This window comes from Aythya marila (assembly GCF_965140915.1).
Source record: "Aythya marila genome assembly, chromosome: 14".
In the NCBI taxonomy this organism is placed as follows: Eukaryota; Metazoa; Chordata; class Aves; order Anseriformes; family Anatidae; genus Aythya; species Aythya marila.
In genome coordinates, this window is record NC_139055.1 from 8,204,739 (window position 1) to 8,227,464 (window position 22,726).

Below are 22,726 nucleotides of genomic sequence, written 5' to 3' on the forward strand. Positions count from 1 at the left end.
CTGATGTTCAGAGGGAACCTCCTGTGCTTCACTTTACACCCACTGCCTCTTGTTCTGGCACTGGACACAACTGAAAAGAGCCTGGCTCCATCTTTTTTACACTCTCCCTTCAGATATTTACACACATCAATGAGATCTCCCCCATGAGCTGAAGAGTCATTCAGCTCTTTTCCAGGCTGAAGAGTCCCAGATCGTTCAGCCTTTCCTCAAAGGAGAGATGCCCCAGTCCCTTAACCATCTTAGTGGCTCTTGCTGGACTCTCTCCAGTAGCTCTATATCTCTCTTGTACTTGGATTCATGGGATCTGACAAAATGAGAAGTCTGAAATCAGGCCTTATGCCATAATACTATAGGTCTGATCACACCCCTGTGAATTTAATATCATGCAATGAAAACTGCTTTAACCATAAGGATATTGTTCCAATCCCCATATAACTGTTGTCTACAAAGCAGAGACTGACAGCTATTTCAAGTGCATCCCCAAAACATGTAAGAAACAACTATGCAGTTCAAAAGATGAAGAGCCCTGTAAAAATGTAAAAATGCCTCTCTCAGCTCCTGCTCCCTACACAGGAATAGAACAAGTGATGAGGAACAGAACTTCTTGGAACCTACATCCCCATGTTTCTTAAAAGAACATCATGAACTTTCATTTTGTAGACCAATCATACAAAGGTGTTTTACTTTGAGAAGACAGCTTTTTCAGAACAAGAAACAAATGAAAAGCCTCTAAACAAGGTGTCAGGGAGAAAACGTCCATCAGACTGGGACAAGCCGAGGGAGGGATGGAAGAAATAAGCAATCAGAATAAATAATAATAATAATTAAAAAAAAATCATCCCATTGGAACAAGAAAGAACCCAAAGAACAAAAATATGTTCTTAGAGAGACTGATCAAAGACTGGAGAGTAAAAATCTCTTCTTTTTCTCTTAATGTACCTTCTTTCTCCGATATTTATTTCCTACTTGCTACGTTTGTCAAATCTGCTTTTATTCTCCATATGCCTCTGATAGCATCAAGTCTTTGAGATTTTATCCTGCCCTTTTCTTTGCTTTAAAAATCTCAACTGAATCTCGTAATTCCTATGAGCCTGCTTGCTTGTCTTTTCAGTTTTGGTGTTGGCTTTTTGCCGTTAATCTTTTGATTAACTGTGACTTCAAATAGTCCACAGCAAGCGTAACTCTAAGCAAATGGATGGTAGCATAAGTAGTTGGGCTACTGTAATAATATTTTCTAAATAAAACCATATAGCACCATTTGGAAGAGTGTCACCAGCAAGTCGAGGGAGGTGATCACCCCCCTCTATTCAGCCCTGGTGAGGCCACACCTGGAGTATTGTGTCCAGTTCTGGGCTCCCCAACACAAGATGGACATGGAACTACTGGAGCAAGTCCAGAGGAGGGTAACAAGATGATCACGGGACTGGAACACCTGTTGTACGAGGGTTGGCTGAGAAAACTGGGCCTGTTTAGGCTGGAAAATAGGAGACTGAGGGGAGACCTCACCAATGTGTATAAACCTCTGAGGGGAGGGTGCCAAGAAAATGGGGCCAGTCTCTTTTCAGTTGTGCCCAGTAAAAGGACAAGAGGCAATGGGCACAAACTGAAGCACAGGAAGTTCCCACTGAATATGAGAGGACAATTCTTTACTGGGAGGGTGACAGAGCACTGGAACAGGTTGCCTAGTGAAGTTGTGGAGTCTCCTTCTCTGGAAATATTCAAACCCACCTGGATGCCATCCTGCACAATGTGCTCTAGGTGATCCTGCTTGACAGGGAAGTTGGACCAGATGATCTTCAGAGGTCCCTTCCAACTTTGGCCATTTTGTGATTCACTACAGGAACAACTTGATACCCATCACAGAAATGAATGACATCTAAGAGCCCAATATACAGACTCTCACCTAATTTCGGACAATTAAACTTGTGCATCTTGTCTTAGTGCTGTCTATAGACTATGTCTAAACACAGCAAAAAGAGACAAGATGTCTAGGAGTATAAGATACTCTCAGCAGGTGGCTATGCCTTTCTAATGTGTAAGGCTCAAACATCAAGCATTTACATGGACAAAGTTAGGCAGAAGAAACACCATCTTGGGAAACAACCTTCCCCCCTCCACCTCACCATCACAGTCTTGTGATAATACTTAACCTGACCGATCACAGAATCATAGAATGGGACCTTAAAGATCATCTAGTTCCAACCCCTCCCTGTCATGGGCAGGGAGGCCACCCACTAGATTAGGTTGCCAAGGGCCTCATCTAAGCTGGCCTTGAACACTTCCAGTGATGGGACATCCACATCCTCTCTGGGTAACCTGTTCCAGTGCCTCACCAACCTCTAAGAAAAGAATTTATTCCTAACATCTCATCTGAATCTCCCCTCTTTTAGTTTAAAACCACTCCCCCTTGTTCTGTCATTTTCTGCCTGAGCAAAAAGTTGCTCCCCATCTTTTTTTATAAGCAACCTCTAAGTATTAAAAAGTTCCAATAAGGTCACCCCAGAGCTTTCTCTTCTAAAGGCTGAACATCCCCAGCTGTCTCAGCCTTCCTTCATTGAAGAGGTGCTCCAGCCCAATCAATCAACACATTACAATTATGAAGAAGATAACTGCCATCTCAAGAAGTATCAGGCAATGTATTTTCTATCCCCTGGATAGGGAAATATTCCTATCACTCTGTAAAAGGCCTTCTAGAAACATATATAATTCTGGACACAATTTTGCAAGAAACATACATCCACGTGGAAAGAGCAGATACAGAGATGGGATATTAGCATGATCAGACAAGCACAGAGATGACCTCAGGAAAAAAAGAAAAAAAAAAAAAAAAAAAAAAAAAAAGCGGTTCAGCTGTCGTCAAGTAAAGCCTAAGAAAAATGTGGTTGCTTTCTAAGCTATGAAGAAAACAAGCCATAAAGAGGGACAACAATTACTTATTAAAAGAATATTGGTGGCACAAGAACAAGCATCTACAAATTCATAGCAAATAACTATTGACAGGATGTCAGAAGAGAGTTTTTCAAGGCCTTAGAAGAATAACTTTCCAACAGGAATAGTCAGCACAACATAGTGAATTGTGCAATTAAAAGGAGTATTTTTACAAGTTAGATTTAAATTTTTAAATGTGAAGATTTTAGATCAAATGATGCCTGATATAGAAAAGAACTGGACTTGATCCAAATGGTGTTTTCTTGTCTTGTGCTTTCATACAAGACGTACTACTCACATTCACTCTCCCTCGGCCCAGTTCATAATTTAGGCTTCCCCACTCAGCATTGCCTTTAAACATCTCCAAATACAGACACATTACTCTTCACATCTCCTCAAGGCCTTTGTCTCAAGCTACTCCTTCTGTCACTCTCCCTTCCACTACTTCTAAAAATAGAACTGCAAGGCAAACATCAGACATGCAAAGGTTCAGCTCAGGCATCTGTAGCCTTTTCTGAACACACTGTTGTTGAACTTTGAAGCTGCAACCTTCTTTGTGAAAGATAATTAGAGTGGTCAGGAAGAGGGAAACCTACTGAATTTCTATTGCTGAATTTTCTTTAACTATCACTGTTTCTAGGATTTTCTTGGCCAGACTCCAAGCCTCCTGACTTCTGTAGCCAAGAAATCTGCCTATATAACAGAATTCTTACAATGTTGCAATAAGACTGCTGTTTCTGGACATGTTCAGACAGGAAAAAAAAAAAAAAAAAAAAAAAAGTAAGATTGCTTTACTTTTATATTTGGCCATGTTATGAGGCACGGTCCCATCAGAATGAGATGCAGGGAGTGATTAACTCACATGGCTGGTCTTTACTTGTGTGAGGAAGCCACTGATGCTTAGCCTGTAGCAATTCGGCACACTCTGCATGCCACTGTCAAAAAGTAAGCGCATCCATTTTTGTCACTTGATATGTATGACACCTTGTGTAAAATGACTCCACTGCCATTACAGTTTACCAGGAAATATTCTCCATTGCTGAAGTTGTGTCTATTTTTTAATGTAACCTAAATATTGATTGCAAAATCACAGAGGAGTTACCCCACTCTGAATCTGCAAATATCTTACAGGCCTTTTATGTACACAATGGACAAAACAAGCAGACAAAAAAACTAAAAATCCATGGCCACATCATGACCCTGAAAACACTCAATGAACTAATGCTTCCTATACTCAGTAAAGCCACCAATGCCTTTGTCTCCAACACAGCAAAGTAGCATTGCAGCGTAAGATGCTTTTCACTTAGCTGTCATATATGCTACATTGAACAAAGAGACAGCAAGATACTGAAAGATATGCAGTTATAGTTCACTGTATTGCTATTACAGCCATATATTGTTCTATTTTTAGATTTAACCTAAATAGAAGATATAAAAGCATAAAATGGTCTCACACTTCTGTATATGTAAAAAGCATTCAAGTCTGTCATTTAAGTCAGAAGCAAAAGAGTACTAAGAATAAAGTAATAAACCTAAATTTTGAAAATACGTTTAATTCCAGGAACTGCAACTAACTTGTAGCATATGTAGACATTTTTCTATCTTCCAAGTACTAAAAAAATGTTTTTATAATATTAAGTATATTTCATAATCCTAAAAAAATATTTTTTAAATTTGTGATTTAAGTTCTGCCTAAATTATAATTTTGGAATTTTTCTTGGTGCCTTGATTTATAACTAAAGGAGTTGCTCCCAATGTCTTTTAAGTATTTGATGATTTCTTTTTGTTACATTTATATTCATAGGCAGTAATAGAATGTGGCCTCCTTTCACTTCAGAGGATAATGTAATATTTATATTTGTAACTCCAAATGAGTTGGTCTGAAAACACTTTAACACAAAATTCAGTCAACACCCAAACTTACAATTTGTTCATTATTGAAATTTCTATTGGTTGATGACAAAAAAAATCCTCTTATTTTAATATATAAGGAGTAAAATAATCATCACTAAAAAAAAAGTGATTGTGATATTTCTGCATAGAAATCATATTCAAGACCACAGGGATTTGGAATAAAGAACAGTTTTCAAGAACAAGTTGAAATTCTATTTTCCACCTCAGATAGCTGGAAACTATTTTTCAAGTATCTCTTTAACATAACTCCATTTTATTTTAAAACTTGGTGAAACTAAAGCAGCTACAGAAATGAAAGTACACAAACTGCAGCTTCCACTCACACCTGATTTTAGTAACTTACCATTTTTACAAGAAATATATAGAACCACAGAATGTTCTGGGTTGGAAGAGACCTTAAAGTTCATCTAGTTCCAAGCCCCCTGCCATGGGCAGGGACCCCTCCCACCAGCCCAGGCTGCCCAAAGCCTCATCCAGCCTGGCCTTGAACACCTCTGGGGATGGGGCATCCACAGCTTCTCTGGGCATCATGTTCCATGCCTCACTGCCCTCATAGGGAAGATTTTCTTCCTTATATCTAATTGAAACCTACCCTCTTTAGTTTAAAACTGTTATCCCTTGTCCTGTCACTACGCTCCCTGCTATAGAGTCCTAGAGAGTCCCTCCCCACCTTTCCCGTAGGCCCCCTTTAAGTACTGGAAGCCCAGTATAATATCTCCCCAGAGCCTTCTCTTCTTTAATCCTCTCCAGGTCTCTCAGGCTGTCTTCATAGGAGAGGTGTTACAGCCCTCTGATTATCCTCATGGTCCTCCTCTAGATCCACTCTGTGGTGCCTCTAAGGTCCACGTCCTTATTATGCTGGGGGTCCCAGAGCTGAATGCAGTACATGTAAATTATATATGTGCACGTATGTGTGTGTCGTGGTTTAACCCAGTTGGCAGCTAAACACCACACAGCCGTTTGCTCACCCTCCTCCCTCCCTCTCTGGGATGGGGGAGAGGAACAGGAAAGTGAAGCTTGTGAGTTGAGATAAAGGCAGTTTATTAAGACAAGAAAATAAATAATAATAATAATAGTACTACTAATAATAATGTGTACGAAAGAAGTGATGCACAATGCAATTGCTCACCATCTGCTGACCAATGCCCAGCCTAACCCCGAGCAGCCGCCCCCCCACCCCAGCTAGCCACCCCTATATATTGTTCAGCATGCTGTCAGATGGTATAGAACACCCCTTTGGCCAGTTTGGGTCAGCTGTCCTGGGTCTGTCCCCTCCCAGCTCTTGCTACACCCCCAGCCTGCCTGTTGGCAGGACAGAGTGAGAAGCTGAAAAGTCCTTGGCTTGGTGTAAGCACTGCTCTGCAACAATTAAAACATCAGCATGTTACCAGCACTCTTCTCATCCTAATCCAACACATAGCACCCTACCAGCTACTAGGAGGAAAATTAACTCTATCCTAACTGAAACCAAGACAGTGTGTGTGTATATATATATATATATATATAGTTGAATATCCAGTAAGCAAATCACTATGTTCATCAGCACCAATTTAATAACTGACAAAATTTTGTTTCTAAGGGTAGATAAATTTTCAAAGTCTCCGCCCCTTACTCTTCTGCTCACTCAGTTAATGCATAGGCTTTGGACCTCCTACATGGGTCACACCTACAGTTTCCCATTTCTGCACATAGGAGCTAAGGAAAGAAAATTGTCCCCACCACCACCACCTTCCTAAAATAAAATAAAATAAAATAAAATAAAATAAAATAAAATAAAATAAAATAAAATATAAAATAAAATAGAATAAAATAGAATAAAATAGAATAAAAAAAATAAAATAAATAAAATAAAATAGAATAAAATAGAATAAAATAGAATAAAAAAATAAAATAGAATAAAAAATAAAATAAATAAAATAAAATAAAAAAATAAAATAAAAAAATAAAATAAAATAAAATAAAATAAAATAAAATAAAATAAAATAAAATAAAATAAAATAAAATAAAATAAAATAAAATAAAATAAAATAAAATAAAATAAAATTTATTTTCCCTACTATGAAAATTTCCTAAAAAGGTGTATCACATTTCAAGTCTAAAAATTCACCTGAATGACTGAAATACAGCAAGATGCAATGAAAAGCACTTGGTTATTCCTGTTAAAGAGATCAGGGATACATTCACATTTTTATTATTACACAGTCTACTAATATGTTAGTAACCTGAGCTTCAAGATCTTGCTCAATAGGAACAAAGACAATAATCAATATATATCACCTTTGTTATGAAAGTTTTTGCAATTATCATCTACTTTCCAGACAAAGATAGATCTAAGACAATATTAGCGTTCCAGCAGAAGACAGACTCACTTAAGAAATTGCCAAAGAGGTTTTACACCCCATTATAAAGGTACTAACTTAGCCTTTTTTTTTTTTTTTTCTCAGATCCTCAGAATAATCAAGAGCATTCCTAAAGTGCAGTAAATGTTCAGGTACGAATCCTTCTTTTGATACTGCCAATTACTGTTTTCTTGGACACTACAGTTTCTTACTGGGAGGCACTGACACGTCCGCTTTTGCAAGATTTAGTTATTCCACCCCCTTGCATAGTGAGACATGTCACTATAGAGATTTAAAACTGGTTATGACTTGGTTAAATCCTAGGTAGACCATCAGGAATAAATCAAATAGCATACACTTGAGAAAAGATCTTTCCTTGAGAGTAGAATTTATGTGTGAAAAGTATTCAGAAAATAGGGAAAATATATATATATCACTTTGTCAGCAAGTGAATAAGAGAAGGCATTATAAACTAACTGCTTGGTTAAGGGCAAATAAGGAACCTTTTCTAGAACAAGGGATGACATTAAAATCACTACACAGAAATTCAAGTTATAAAAGGAAGTTCTTTTCAAATACAGTAAAGCTGAACATGTATTTGATTAGCTAAAGAAGTTGCTGAAGCTACCCATATATCTAGGTTCAAAACAGGACTGGCCATTTCTAAGTATTAAAAGGTATAATAATGATTTCAGAACTGAAAATAAATATCATGATTACTGACTTTGTACAATCTCTAATAATTGTTAACTTGGATAAAAACAACTGCGGGTAGCATATTATACCATGTTTGTCTACCAAGGGTTCTCACATATGCCTTGGGAACATCTGGAATCGCTCTTACCACAGAACATTGGTGTGGACGGAGCCAACACTGGTCACAACTCTGTGATCCTAAAAGAACTGACATCTGATTTCTCCTAATGTTGGAACATGAGACATACTGGAGCACCGAGTCTCAGAAACTGTTCCCTGAAGATAAGGGTTCCCCCAGTTGCTTAAACTGAGGCATCAAAAGCTGACCTAACTGAAGAAAAAAATAAATTGCTCTTTAATAATACGTTTAATTTTGGTATAAACCAAATTAAATGACTGAGCCTACCTGAGCAATGCATCTGGTTCATAGTCACAATGATGCTTTTACAGCCTATAGCTGCTAACTAGACAACTAAGTTGCTGTCATACATAATAGAGAAAGTTGATGATCTGAAGGCAAAACATCTCAAAACTTCACAAAAATATACTTCATGTGTTGGTGCACAACACTGATTAAAAATATAACCAACGTTACTTTGCATATAAGAACACTGAATCTTGGACAAAATGACACAGTAACGCTCAGAAGATTAAACCTACAACACATCCCACCTTGTAACCTTACACTGTGATGACAATAAGACATAACAGTAATGAGGAGAAAACAGATTGGTCAGAGGGCCAGAAGAGAATTATTTTAGTTTCACAAAACATGTGGATTGCTTTAAAAGAGAGATGAATGCTAAAAATGACATTTTCTAAAGAGGTGCTGCATATTGAATTCCTGCTATTACAACATAGGCCTACCTTGCACATTGTAAACCAGCATCTTGGCTTAGCAAACCACTCACCTCTCAATGAAAAAATCTCAGGAATTAGAAAAGAAGTCTATGACTCCATACAGTGTAAAAACCTCACATGAATCAGAAACTTGCATGGACTCTTATCATGACACTACTTAGCTATCTGAATAGAATGGCACAGCTTGTAAGGTATTTACCTTTCATTTACAATTTCTTTATCTTCAGCTATATCTGCATGTCCTAAATGTTTGTGGCAGAAATTCTCTTTTATCATCCCATGACCATGTTCCACCCTAAGAGAGCTTTTCAGTCAGATCCTGGCTTTACGAAAGATATAAAAGATCCTGAAGTTTCCTCCAGGTGCCATGAAATTACACTTGCTCTCCTGCAAATATGCTCAGTAGCTTCTAGATGGCCACATACTTGGGAGAAAAAAACTGAAAGAAGTACTTACCATGAAGACAGCACTCAAGCGATCACTTTGGACCTGCTGCACTTGGAGGCAGGGTCCTGGCACCTGTAACCCTGAGCCACTGGGAACGTTCCCAGCATCACCATTTGGGATGCTGCTGTTACCATGCCCAAAGCCTACAGATGCCCTGTATAAGTAGGTGTGAGTCAGTTTACCCACACCAGTGACCTCCAGCATGTCCGGTGGGAGGTGGGAGCTGGGAAGCATGTGCACACTGTAGCAATACTTTTCATACTCATCAGCTGGGCAGCAACAGCTGCTGCTGCAGCAGCCTTGGTGGTGACAAGCCCGGCAGTGGCAGAGCCGTGCAAGAGCAAGAAAGAGGAGGAACACTGTGAAGATGCAGGAGACACAAGCAAGGGAAACAATCAAGTAGAGGTTTGTAGCATTGATCAGTGGTGGTGGCTCCCCATTGTCATCAAAGTCAGGCAAAGCCTGGGGCAGACTGTCAGCCAGCAGGATGCCCACAGTCACCGTAGAGGAGAGTGGTGGGTCCCCATGGTCCCGCACCACCACAACCACCTTGTGCTTGAGGAAGTCAGTGGTACGCATGGAGCGTGTGGTGCGCAGCTCACCAGAGTGTGGTGCCAGGTGGAACAGGGTGGAATCAGAGGAGTGAGCAAGATGATAGGAGAGCCAGGCGTTCTCTGCATTGTCTTCATCGTCTGCCACCACTTTGGTCACGAGGTAACCCTCATCAGCCAGGCGGGGCACAACTTCCACTGCCACTGAGCCATTCTGGCTGACAGGATATAGAATGGCTGGGGCATTGTCATTCTGGTCTGAGATGTAAACATTCACAGTTATGGCAGCACTCAAAGCTGGTGACCCATTGTCCTTGGCTTCCACTTGGAAATAGAAGCTCCTAAGCTGCTCAAAGTCAAAGGCACGTTTTGCATAGATGCTCCCATTGGCCAAGCTCACAGACAAAAAGCTGGCCAGGGCACTGCCTGCAACTGTTGAATTCCTGAGCATATAAGAGATCTGTCCATTCTCCCCTATATCAGAGTCAGATGCTGAAACCTGGTAGAGAAAAGCACCAAGTGGATTGTTTTCTTCCACAAACACATCAAATGTGTCAGCAGCAAAGACAGGGGGGTTGTCATTCACATCAGAGATCTGCACCCAGAGGGTCTTCTGAGTGGTGATGGGAGGAGAGCCCAAGTCTGTAGCAGTAATGGTGATGTTGTACCCACTGATCAGCTCTCGGTCCAGAAGCCCACTGGTGACCAGGCTGTAATAGTTTTCCAGGGAAGGTTTTAACTGGAAGGGAAGGTTATCAGGGATCTGGCAGGTTACTTTCCCGTTCTCCCCAGGGTCCTTATCCATAATACTCAGCAGAGCTATCACTGTGCCAGGAACAGCATCCTCAGGAACGGGACTGGAAAGGGATGCAATTGTTATCTCTGGGCCATGATTGTTCACATCAGTGATCTCCACCAGCAGCTTAGCTGTGCTGGACATAGCAAATGCCCCTTTATCCCTTGCTTCAATAAACATCTCGAGGAGTGGTCTCTGAACAGCTGAAATGTCACTGACTGTCACCTCCCCAGTGTGCGGGTGAATTAAGAACATTCGCTGTAGGTCTGCAGCAGTAGTATTGCTAAATGAATACATGACCTCTCCATTAGGACCTTCATCCAAATCTGCAGCATGCACTTGCACTACCAGAGTGCCGTTGGGGGAGTTTTCCAAAACACTTGCCCTATAGACCGATTGTTCGAATTCTGGTGCATTGTCATTGGTATCCAGCACAGTCACAACGACCGTAACATCACCAGACTTTGGAGGATCCCCACCATCTTTGGCTGTAAGAACAAGTCTGTGAGTGGCTTGCTGCTCTCTGTCTAAGGCTTTCTTCAGAACCAATTCAGGATACTTACTCCCTTCCCCACGCATCTGTATTTCCAAGTGGAAATGTTCACTGGGATTCAGGGTGTAATTCTGGACACCGTTGATACCTTCATCAAGATCTTGGGCACTGGGGAGTGCAAACCGTGCCCCGGGTGACAGGAACTCAGGCGCATTTATATGATATTCACTTACGGGAAAGATGGGGGAGTTGTCATTTATGTCCAGGACTTTAAATTCCATCCTATAAAGCTCTAGAGGATTTTCTAGGACAAGTTCATAATTCAGAAGACAGGCAGTTTTTAATTCACAAATCTGCTCTCTGTCTATGGGCTCGTTAATAGATAAAACCCCTGTGCTTGCATTTATATTAAAATATTGCTTACTTGAACCGGTGATCATGCGAAATTTCCGGGCTGAAAGTGCAGCCGCATCTATTCCTATATCCTCCGCTATGTTCCCCACAGACGCTCCGCGCTCTGTTCCCTCGGCGATGGAGTACACTACTTGCCCGTTCGCGGTGCAGCAAGTAAGGCACAAGACCATTAAATAGACCCGCATTCTTCCTCCCCTGATCAGCTCCCCGCAGCCCGGTTCGGCAGGAACATAATCCGGTATTTCATCAGACGCCCGAAGTTCCCAGCGAGCGAGCACCGGGACGCACCAACGGGAAAGCGAGAAGTTCCCTGCAGCCGTGGAGGCGCCCCGGCCCCGCGCGGCTCCGCCGCTTCCGCCGTGCGCGGAGAGGCGGCCGCTGCTCTCCGCTCCGTTGCGCTGCGCTCCGCTGCCCCCGCCGCCGCCGCTCGCTGTGGCCGGCCCGGCGGCCCCGCGCGGCTCTTACCGGGCGCACGGCGGCGGCCCGCGGCGGCGGCGCCACCCAGAGGCCGCGGCACCACCTGCGCCGCCGAGGGAGGGGGCTGCGACCCCCCGCCGCTGCCACCCCGCCGCTCCGTTCCCCCCCTTTTCTTCTTCTTCTTTTTTTTTTTTTTTTTTTTTTTAACGCCCCGATGGAGACATGGAGAAGGGACGGGGAGTAGGGGGGTGGGGGGTGAAGGTGGCTCTGGGTCCCCGACTCTGCGGCAGGGCTGGGTTTCCGTGAGGGAAAGCTGCGGAGAAGCCCCCGCTCCCTCCCCCTTTCTGCTCCAGCGAGACGATGCGCCCGCCGCCCGCTATCAGAGTAACAGGGCGGAAAGGAAACGCGTATGAGAAGTGACAAGCATCGGCTAAACATGGGTCAGCACAGTCCCAGCACGCTCTGGCTGAGAACAACATCTCCCAGAGGGGTTTGAAGAGCACAATTAAAGGAGGCAGTCGGCTCTATCCTTGTTAATCTAAAAAGAAGAGGAAAAAAGAGGAAAAGAAAATGAAAGAGACAGAGAGAGACTCTTCCCTGTTTCTTCTTCTAGGCACGGTAAATTAACTCGGGTTATTGGATAGAAGGTGGGTTTCTTCTCTGACAGTCCCAGTCTGATCACCCACAGCCACAGCCGAGCTCCCATCCAACCCACCAAAGCAGGATGGGACAGCTCGGCTGGGCAGGGGGATCCGGGAGGCTGCAGCATGCAAATTACTTGCAGAGAAGTAAATACCGGCGCCAGAAAGCTTTTATATTTAGGACAAGCCCAGGAACTGTTGGAAGACGAGTTGCTATCACACAGAGGTAACAGACCAGGCATGAAAATCAAAGCTGTCTGCTCCCCCGACCCACTAAGCAGGTGAGAGAAGGCAGAATGCACTGCAAAATACCTTCCTGGAGTGACCTTCAGCAGCAATTTACCCCGGCTTCGACCCTGACAAACCCTCTGGTCTCCTGAGATTCCAGCTTCCTTCTTGAGAGCTTATTAACATGAGATCCTGATCAATCAAAAGCAAGAGGCTATAAACGTGCAGCAAGGAAAGATCTTAACCCTTCTGCATCCGCTGCTTCTTTATGCAGCTGAGAATTTCTGTGCAAGTGGAGAAGATGGTGAAGGGTCTGGAGGAGAAGAAGATGAGGAGCAGCTGAGGTCTCTAGGTTTGTTCAGACCAGAGAAGAAGAGGCTGAGGGGAGGAAGGCCTCATAGCAGCCTGCCTCATAGCAGCTTCCTTGAAAGTGGAGCAGAAAGGCAGGTGCTGATCTCTGCTCTCTGAGGACAGTGACAGGACCCAAGGGAATGGCATGGACCTGTGATGGGAGAGTTAGGCTGGGTGTTAGGAAAAGGTTCTTCACCGAGAGGGTTGTCAGGCACTGGAACAAGATGCCCAGGGCAGTGGTCATGGCACCCAGCCTGCCAGGGTTCAAAAAGTGTTCAGACAGCGCTCTCAGACACATGATCTGATTTTTGAATGGTCCTGTGTGAATCCGGGAGTTAGATCCTTATCAGTCCCTTCCATCTCAGGATATTTTATGACTCTATGATTCTAAGAGCATTTCTATTACACAGAACATATGGTCTCAAAAAAAAAATAGAAAATCGGTAGCACAGCCAGAAGCTAGATATTAAGTAATAAAAATAAATAAATAAATAAATAAAATCAATAGATCTCTGTGAATCCTCACAGCTCAGCAAAAACTCCCAGAGTGAGGTTTTTATCCTGTCAGCACCAGAGCAAGCCTTGGTCAGACCCAACACAAGTATCTGTAGTTATTATCATTTTCTAACTCCCGATGATCCTGGGAGTGCCTGAATGTTGCATTTTCCTTTCATTGCATTGACTGTACAGCCCCTGTTACAGCTGCAGGGGCCTGAGTGCAGGAATTGTGAGGCTGGTGTGCACTCACCTTATTTTACACACCATGTAAATTTGTCAAGTGACTACTGGATACAGCACATAATGTAAATATCTATAATACCCTATTTACCTTGGTGTTTGATTTTTTTGTTGCTTGCTTGCTAACAGCAGAAATCCCCAATTCCCTCTTAGTGACCCTAAAAGTGTCATCAAAACTTCCACATCCCAAATTTTCCCTAGATATCTTGCCTGCCAAGATATGATGCCCTCTACAATATATGAAAAAGATGTTCTTATTGTTCTGTAGTGATACACAATCGTTATAAATACCCTGACCCAATGGATTAACACCTATTAAACTTAAAGGAAATACTTCCCTTAGCGTTGGCCAGTGACAAAGATAAACTAATCTGCATGGAAGGGCTGGGCCAGATGGGTGTTGGTGTCCCAATTGCACACACAGCTAAAACACAGACTGTAGTCACCAGTCTGTGACTGATTTTGCAAACCCAAGAATTTTGGGTCCAAGAGCCCCCCATTGAACAGGCAGACTCACTCAAAGGTACATAAAAAAAAAAAAATCTAGTATTTTAATAACCAACTGTGGCTATGTGTACTGGTGCCTGAAATACCATCAGTGCAAGAATAAACTGGTTAATGAACTCTGGACAAAATCAGTCAAAGTAATTGTAGATTTGCATCTTTCCAAGATATACTCACCTGTTTAGAACTATCTAGCAGCCTATATCGATTTTGGCTTTAATTCATTAATTTACTGTTCTTTTACCATCCAAGGTAATTTCTTCAGCTTTCTGCTACGTCTCAAGTCCTTTTCAATGTTGCCTAATATTTTGCCTTCAAGTGTTGCCTTCAAGTCTCCTTTTTAATTTTTTTAAAAAACCTTTCAGCCCTGCTTTAATATTTTGGCACCCGTTGTGCTATTGTACTCTGCTGTGGACAGTGATGTCCCCTGGAGTAAGGCAGCTTCGTTCATCGGCACGTGTCTCAACAGCCAGCCATGGTGCTTGCTTTGCCACTCGTCCTCCTAACACACCTCCTTTCACGGTTTTCATCAATCCTAATTTCAAGGTCTCCTCTCCATCTCCAGTCGCTTATCCTAATTAATTTATTCGTACATCAGCCAGACTAAATACCTTTTAACGTAGACACCTCCCTTGGCACCACAGAGGATAACGTAACCACTGTTTTAAATCCCTCACCTCTGCTCTCACGTTTGCCTTCAATCTGTCACCTCTGAACCGTTCTCTGTTGCCCTCCCCTGACAGCTGAGCGACCCGAATCGCCGAAGAATTCAACTTTTTGCCACCCGGAGGGCATGGTCCGGGACCTCCGGGGTCTCGCTCACCATAACCCCTCCCATCACTTCCCGCCCCCGATGCGCGCTTCCCTCACGTCCCTCCTCCCTGTAGGCGGCTGCAACGTTGCATTTACCACGCCTCAGAGCCCCGATCATCCCCTACGTTCTCTTCGTCCTGCCCTATATTTTCAGCCAATCACCTCCTTTTCCAGCAAGAAGACGTCATACAACCAGACGTGCACGTTGTATCTGGGACAATGGAAGCGGCCAGAAGAAACCGTTAAGCGAGCAAGGACAAAAAATAAAGGCGAATAGGAGGGAGGTTGGCAGAGCACGGACACGGCCCTCTCGGTCCGTGGGGAAATCCCAGGGATGCCCACCAGAATCAAGGGCCCGTCTGCTGCTAGCCGCAGACCAGGCAGCTGAGTCCCAGTCGGGAGACAGCAGAAAGGACCGAAGGCGCCGGGGAAGTGGAAGGACCGACAGATCTGCGGTTTCTCCTCGGCGGGGAACGGGCAAGCTCGCCACGCCGGCAGCTGTCCCGTACAGGCAGCCGCAGCCTTCATCTCAGCCCGGACAGGAGCTCGTAGCCCGACGGAGAAGAGGATCTGCCGGCGGACTGAGGAAGACCGGGGCTGGAAGCCAGGAGAAGCTCTTCGGACCGAGCCCAAAGTGCCGGGGCAGAGCAGGGAGACAACGGCTGCCGACGGAGGGGCAGGGACGCTGCTATCGCCTTTCTTATGGAGGCTCCCCCGGGCAGGCACGAATGCAAGGATGGAGATGCCCCCCTCGGCCTGAAATAGCGGGCACCCCGCGTTGTCCCGCGTGGACTGATCGGATTCCCGTGTCCAGCAGCCTCTCCGCCCCCCCGGCAAGCTCCCTGCCCCGGTGGTCGGGCCGGGCAGAGCCGCTCCACAACGCGCTGCAGCCCCACGCTGATCAGCTTTTGTTAACGCAGGGCTGACCGCCCTCAGCGGAGGCAGGATCTGACCGCTGCCTGAGCGGCCAGCAATGTCGAGATGCCCTTCAGCAAGCCGAGGGAGCTCGCAGGTGCTACGTGGGTACTGCGGGAGCGGCGATTGCTAAAATGAGCCGGGGAGAATAATCAGAGGATTTCCAGATTTCGGTGAACCCCGGGAAAATCCTCACTATCCACATCCTCATCATCCACATCAAGCTGCAGAAACACGGACTCACGACGTACTATTCGCTACATAGCAAACAAGAACTCGTCTACTGAATCCGAGGGCAGAGTCTGGTTTGGTATCCCCAGGCACAGACCGCGCTTGGAGGAAGATGCCGGGGGTGGGGAGAGATCGGACCCGCGTGTGCGGCAGAGCAGCTCCGAGCCGAGAACCCGGTGTCTCTCGCAGCTCCTCCTACAGCTCTGTCGGGCATTTCCCTGCCTGCAAAATGCAGGGACCTAAGTCTGCGAAGCCGCCTCCCTCCAGCAGAGCGGAGCGCGGCAGCTGCTGTGCTACCGCCCTCTTCCGCTCCCAGAGCCGCCCACGGACGCGCTGTGCAGCGCGCCCAGCTCCAACTCTGAGCTCTGTCCCAGCTGCCCCTCGCACACCCACGGTCTTCGCCCACCATGACGGCGCCGTGCCTGAGAGATTAATCTGCACCACGTTCCAGGACAACGTGCACCGGGAATGAGGAATGAGAGCTTGGGCTTGCAGCGACTGACAAGCCTTTTACAGAAACAGACGGGATATTTTTGTGCCTTCCCTTAACGACTCCTTCCCCGACAAGGCTACGAAGGAAAAGCATCCGTGACATTTCTTTCTGAAGTTAAGACTAATATATATTTATAAAAGAAATCCCGACATATTTCCTGCCAGTGTATGTCTACAGCAAATCTCGTTCAGATCTTCATTAATGCAGTCAGAGAAATTAAGAGAAACCATACGAAAGCCAAATGATCGGCATTAAGAGATTCCACATCGCCCTTAACCATAGTTAAACGAGCTGTGGTTTTGTATCCTTTTACACCGTTGACTCAATGAATGATTGAATCAACTCAACAAGTTGATTCAATTTAAACTAGAGGATTCTTCTCTAGGAGATCGCGGTTTGCTTCTCCTGCTTTCTATCACATCCGTGTGAATAAAAGAAAATTTAAGGAAAGACAATGACTGTTCTACAGCCCTGGAATAAGCCTCGCTCATAGACAAATGAAGGCAGCTCACACATACTCAAGATGATACCATTCATTCTCTGCTTTATATGCATAAGCTTCCAGATGTGACCAAAGGAGTTTACAAACACAATCCCCATCACATACACACAGAACTCGAAGTCCCTACTAAGAGATCTAAAACAGATGCAGGAAGGAAACAGAAATTTGAGGGACTCGGTCACAATTTTTTATGGATTTATTTTTTATGGATAAGCCACTCTTACGATTTTCTGTTTCTTTAAATGACACAAACTTTTCAGCTTTCTTTACTGGATTTCGGTACACCTATCAGCAACATTTTTGTCAATTCCGCACCAGGGTCGGCAATTTTATTTTTTGTAGTCCTCTGCCTATGAGTAGTAGAAAGCCCAACAGAATACGAGTTATCAAAAGAAATTGTCAATATCTATGGGAATTATCCAAATGCATGTCTTCAGCAAAATGAGTGCATAACAAGAAGAATGATACCAAAGTACTGTTTCTTCTTACTGCTCCGACAGCCCAACGGACCACGTTTTTAAACTAAAATGAAAATTAAATCAGATATAAGAGACCTACAGGCTTCCCCACGGAAGTTGTATACAGTTTCTAACATCAACCAAGAAACCCTAATATTTCATCACACAGAGTGTTTTGGAGCTGGTCTGGATGAGGACAAATGACCAGTGCCATCAGTGAACGGCCAGGATAACATTATTATCGCTTTGATAATGACATTAAAACAACACGGTAAGTAAACAATCACTGTCTACATAGGGAAATCAATCTCCAAAACTGCTAGAGAACTTCTCTCTAGCTCTATCAGCGTTTCCCAACTTCTTCTAGTCTATAGTCGGGAAAAGCAAAACTTTTCATCCTATCATCTCTCCACTACTTAATATTGCATATAGAAACACGATCTTCAACTTTTCCTTCAGTCACTCTTCCTTTTCTGACCAATGGCAACAGAACGATTTTCGACCTTATTTCTCACGGTGCTTTTCTGAGGAGCATAGTGAAGAACAGAGGCCACAACACCCTGAGAGTGGGGTCAGGTCCTAGTGAGAGGCATGGTGAGGCCAGAAAAAAGCACTCCCTCCAACAGTTCTCCATGCATCCAATCTCTCATTTCTCCCTACTTTTTAATGCATATTCGGGGGCAGAACAAAATCCACCAACACTATCCAGAACTTCCAAAAACTTTTCTGTCCTGCACCACACCCCATATTTCTCAGTTCATGAAGTTCAGCTCCCTAACGTTACCAAGGCCGTACCTTTACCAACCAGCAAACACCAAGTCCGAAAAATCCCTACCAATCATTGATGCATATGGAACACTTAATAAAACTCAGTGTATATACAGCAATTCATAAAAACAAGTTTCAAAAAAGCAGATTTAAAAAATAATGAATACTCAGCTTACAGTCACCCCAAGGGAGCCACCAACCTCCTCAGCATGCCCACACGGGTCTTTCTACAGGTTAAAGGATCCAAATACAGGAAAATAAGAGTGGCTAATTAATCAGCATCGAGCATTCATTCACATACAGGTGCTACCACGATGGCAAATGTTTAAACAAAGGCTTCGCAGAAACATCTAGAGCACTGAAACCACATTAAGGGGACGAAAAAGTATTCCTGTACCACTCGCAGAATGAGAAGGAACGGAAGAAGGCCATGTGACAAGTGGAGGATTCCCCTTGTCACATCAATCACAAATTTTCCTCTACTTCTCCCCATTCACAGCAGACTTCTGTAGAAAATAAAATTGGGAAAGGAAAAAGGAAAGCACCCTTGCGCACCCATGTCTTTCTCAGAAATAACAGAAGTAACGATCATGTGAGCATTCATATACTGGTACTAATACGATGGCAACTGACCAAACAAGGGCTTCATAGAACCATCTACAGCACTGAAACCACATCAAGGGGAAGAAAAGACATTCCTGTATGACTCGCAGAATGAGAAAGAACAGACAAAGGGCAGAAAGAAAAGAGAGCAACAAGAGCAACGAGACAATGACAGAAAGGCACAGTGGGGCTGGGAGGCACCCTTCACTCCAACAGCTCTCCAGGCTGAATTAAAGCATCCAATGTCTCATTTCTCCCTACTTTTCAACACACTTCCAGAGGCAGAACATTCTCCGCCACTTCTACCAACCTTTCTATCCCTCATCACACTGCATATTACCGGGTTCATGTAGATCAGCTTCCTAAAATTACCAAAGAACACCACCTCGTGAGAGACCCACACTCACAAAAAAAAGCCATAGACCGCATTGGCGCAGAGAGCTGCAACATTCATAAAACCTACTATATTCCAGCAGATTTTAAAAATAAGAAATACTCTGATGGCACTCACCCGGAGGAGCCACCAAGCTCCTCGGCACACACAAACGGGTCTTTCTGCAGGTTAAAGAATTCTAATACAGGGAAAATGAAAGAGTGGCTAATTCATACCATCAGCATTCGATTCCGTACAATGGCAAAAAACATCTTACAAAACTAGGAATTCGCGTCAGCACAAAGTCACCCAGGAAAAAGAATAGAGCTATGCGAATTCTACTAAGCATTCACATAAGCATAAGCAGAACGGAAAATAGTCGAGCACTCGCTTTTAGAACAACAAATACGCGCGTCTAAAGCGAAATCCAAGGGTACATCCAGAAGCACTAAATGGCTCGCAATCTCCTTGTAAAATTCCTTCCACATCCACATCATTTCAATGACCTACGTGCCATGAAATATCATCGGAAAAATGAAGAGAAGTACCACAAATAAAAAAAAAAAAAAAAACGGGCAACCTACCGTGCCTGAAGAGTACGGGGAGAGCGAAGGTCCCTTCTCGGCAGAACCGTTTTCTGCCGCGGGGCCGGGCGGCGGCGGGCAGTTGGGGCTGAAAACCATCAGGTCGCTCTTGCCCGCGCCGTCCGCCACGCACAGGCTCCGGCTCTGGCGCTGCGAGTACGACCAGCTGCCCACCTCGCTGGCGCACACCAGCGTCGCCGGCCCGGGCCCCGCCAGCACGGCCGCCCGCGGCGCCCAGCGCGACGCCCCGTACAGCACCACCGCCAGCAGGAACAGGCTCGACACCGCGCAGATGGCCACCACCAGCCACACGTTCGTCGCCGCCGCCGCCGCCGCCGCCGCCGCGCCGCCCTCCGCCGGCCGCAGCCCCGCCCCCGACGACGACGCCCCCGCCCCCGCCGCCGCCGCCGACAGCGCCGCCTCGGCGCCCTCCACCAGCGACACGCTCAGCGTGGCCGTGGCCGAGCGCGACGGCTCCCCGTGGTCCCGCACCACGATCAGCAGCCTCTGCCGCGGGCCGTCCGCCTCCTCCAGCGCCCGCGCCGTGCTCACCTCGCCGCTGTACAGCCCCACGCGGAACGGGCCCTTGCCCCGCGGCTCCCACAGCTCGTAGCGCAGCCACGCGTTGTAGCCCGAGTCCGCGTCCACCGCGCGGATCTTCGCCACCACCTGCCCCGCCGGCGCCCCCCACGCCGCCCACGCCCACAGCGACCCCGGCGCCGACGCCGACGCCGACGCCTCGCCCGCAGCCCAGGGCCCCGGCCCGCCGCCGGCAGGCGGGAGCAGCGCCGGCGCGTTGTCGTTCTCGTCCACCACGAACAGCTGCACCGTGGCGTTGCCGCACAGCGGCGGCTCGCCCGCGTCCACCGCACGCACCTCGAACTGCAGCACCTGCAGCTCCTCGTAGTCCAGGGGCCGCAGCGCCCACAGCCGCCCGCTCTCCGCGTCCACCGACACGTAGCTCGACGCCGGACGCCACCCCGCGCCCGACCCCGCGCCCGACCCCGCGCCGCCCTCCGCCACCGAGTAGCTCACGCGCCCGTTGCCCGCCTCGTCCGGGTCCCGCGCCCACAGCCGCGCCAGCTCCGCGCCCGCCGCGTTGTTCTCCCGCGCCAGCACCGTGTACACGGCCTGCGCGAACGCCGGCGCGTTGTCGTTCACGTCCGACACCGGCACCCGCAGCCCGCGGCTGGCGCGCAGCGGCGGCGCCCCGCCGTCCTCCGCCCGCACCTCCACCTCGTACTCCGACACCCGCTCCCGGTCCAGCGCCTCCCGCAGCACCAGCGAGTACGAGCCCGCGAACGTCGCCACCAGCCCGAACGGCGCCGGCGGCCACACCGCGCAGCGCACCCGCCCGTTCGCCCCCGAGTCCCGGTCCGACACGCTCAGCAGCGCCACCACCGTCCCCACCGACGCGTCCTCGGGCACCGGCACCGACAGCGACGTCACCCACACCTCGGGCGCGTTGTCGTTCACGTCCAGCACCTCCAGCTCCACGCTGCAGTGTCCTGACAACGGCGGAACGCCCTTGTCTCTCGCCTCGACCTCCAGGTCGTAAGACTGAACATCCTCGAAATCTAGTTGTCCTGCAGTCCTCATTTCCCCTGATACTCTGTCAATTATGAACAAATCCTTCAATTTATCAGGAACTGCCTCGCTAAAGCCATAAGAGAGTTCCTGGTTAATTCCCTCGTCCTTATCTGTCGCCTTTAGATGCAGAAACACAGTTCCCGGCGGCGCACTCTCTGGGAGCCGAACCTTATAGTTCGACTTGTTGAACTGGGGCGCATTGTCGTTTGCATCCAGCACCGACACCAACAGCTCTACCGTGCCCGTCAATGCCGGCCTGCCCCCGTCAATCGCCGTCAGCACCAGACGATGCTCGGGCATCGACTCGCGGTCCAGAGATTTCACTAAGACGAGGGCTACGGAATGTTTGTTCTCGCCTTTGGATTTCACGTCCAGAGCGAAGTGCTCGCTGGGGCTGAGGGTATAGGAGAGCTGCGCGTTGGCTCCGATGTCCGCATCCGACGCGCCCTCCAGCGGGAAGCGGGATCCCGGTAGTGACAGTTCTGCGATGCTGAGGTTTTTGGTGGCGGCGGGGAAGAGCGGCGCATTGTCGTTGATATCGGTGACCTCCACCTCCACGTGGAAGACGCGCAGCGGCCGCTCCAGCAGCACCTCCAGGCGCAGGGCGCAGGGCGCGCTCTTCCCGCACAGCTCCTCCCGGTCCAGCCGCGAGCTCACCACCAGCGCCCCGCTCGCCCCGCTCACCTCCACGCTCGCCCGCCGGCCCTGCGCCACCAGCCGCAGCCGCCGCGCCTCCGCCTCGCCCGCCTCCAGGCCCAGGTCCTGCGCCAGCCGCCCCACCACCGTGCCGCCCTTGGCTTCCTCCGGCACCGAGTAGCGCACCTGCCCGCCGCCCAGCGCCCAGGCCGCCTGCAGCACCAGCACCCGCACCACGGCCCGCACGCACACCACCATGGCCGCCGCCGCCGCCCGCGCCCCGCACGGCTCCCAACGCCGCCCGGCACCGTCCCCCGCCCCGCCGCCGACCCGCGCTCCGCCGACCTAGCCCAACCGGAGCATCCCCCTCATCCGGGCTCACTCCGCCGCCCGCCCGCTGACGGCAGCCGTGACACACACTCGGGGTGGAGCCGCCGCCTTC

General features: G+C 47.2%; 1 protein-coding gene across 3 annotated transcripts in view; it reads right to left on the reverse strand.

Moving 5' to 3' along the window:
* Positions 1–22,726, reverse strand: part of LOC309883364 (protocadherin alpha-C2-like) — a 156,014-nt gene that overhangs the window by 75,816 nt on the left and 57,472 nt on the right. Inside the window, exon 1 of one of the 3 annotated variants that reach the window (XM_082771352.1) lies at positions 20,059–22,570. The exons of 1 other annotated variant lie outside the window; for it this stretch is intronic. In XM_082771352.1, the coding sequence (XP_082627478.1) occupies positions 20,059–22,542 (2,484 nt within the window). In that variant the 5' untranslated portion in view covers positions 22,543–22,570. Of the gene's footprint in view, positions 1–9,194; positions 12,009–20,058; positions 22,571–22,726 lie in introns of those variants that run through there. One more of the 3 variants, XM_082771355.1, reaches the window with a different exon arrangement.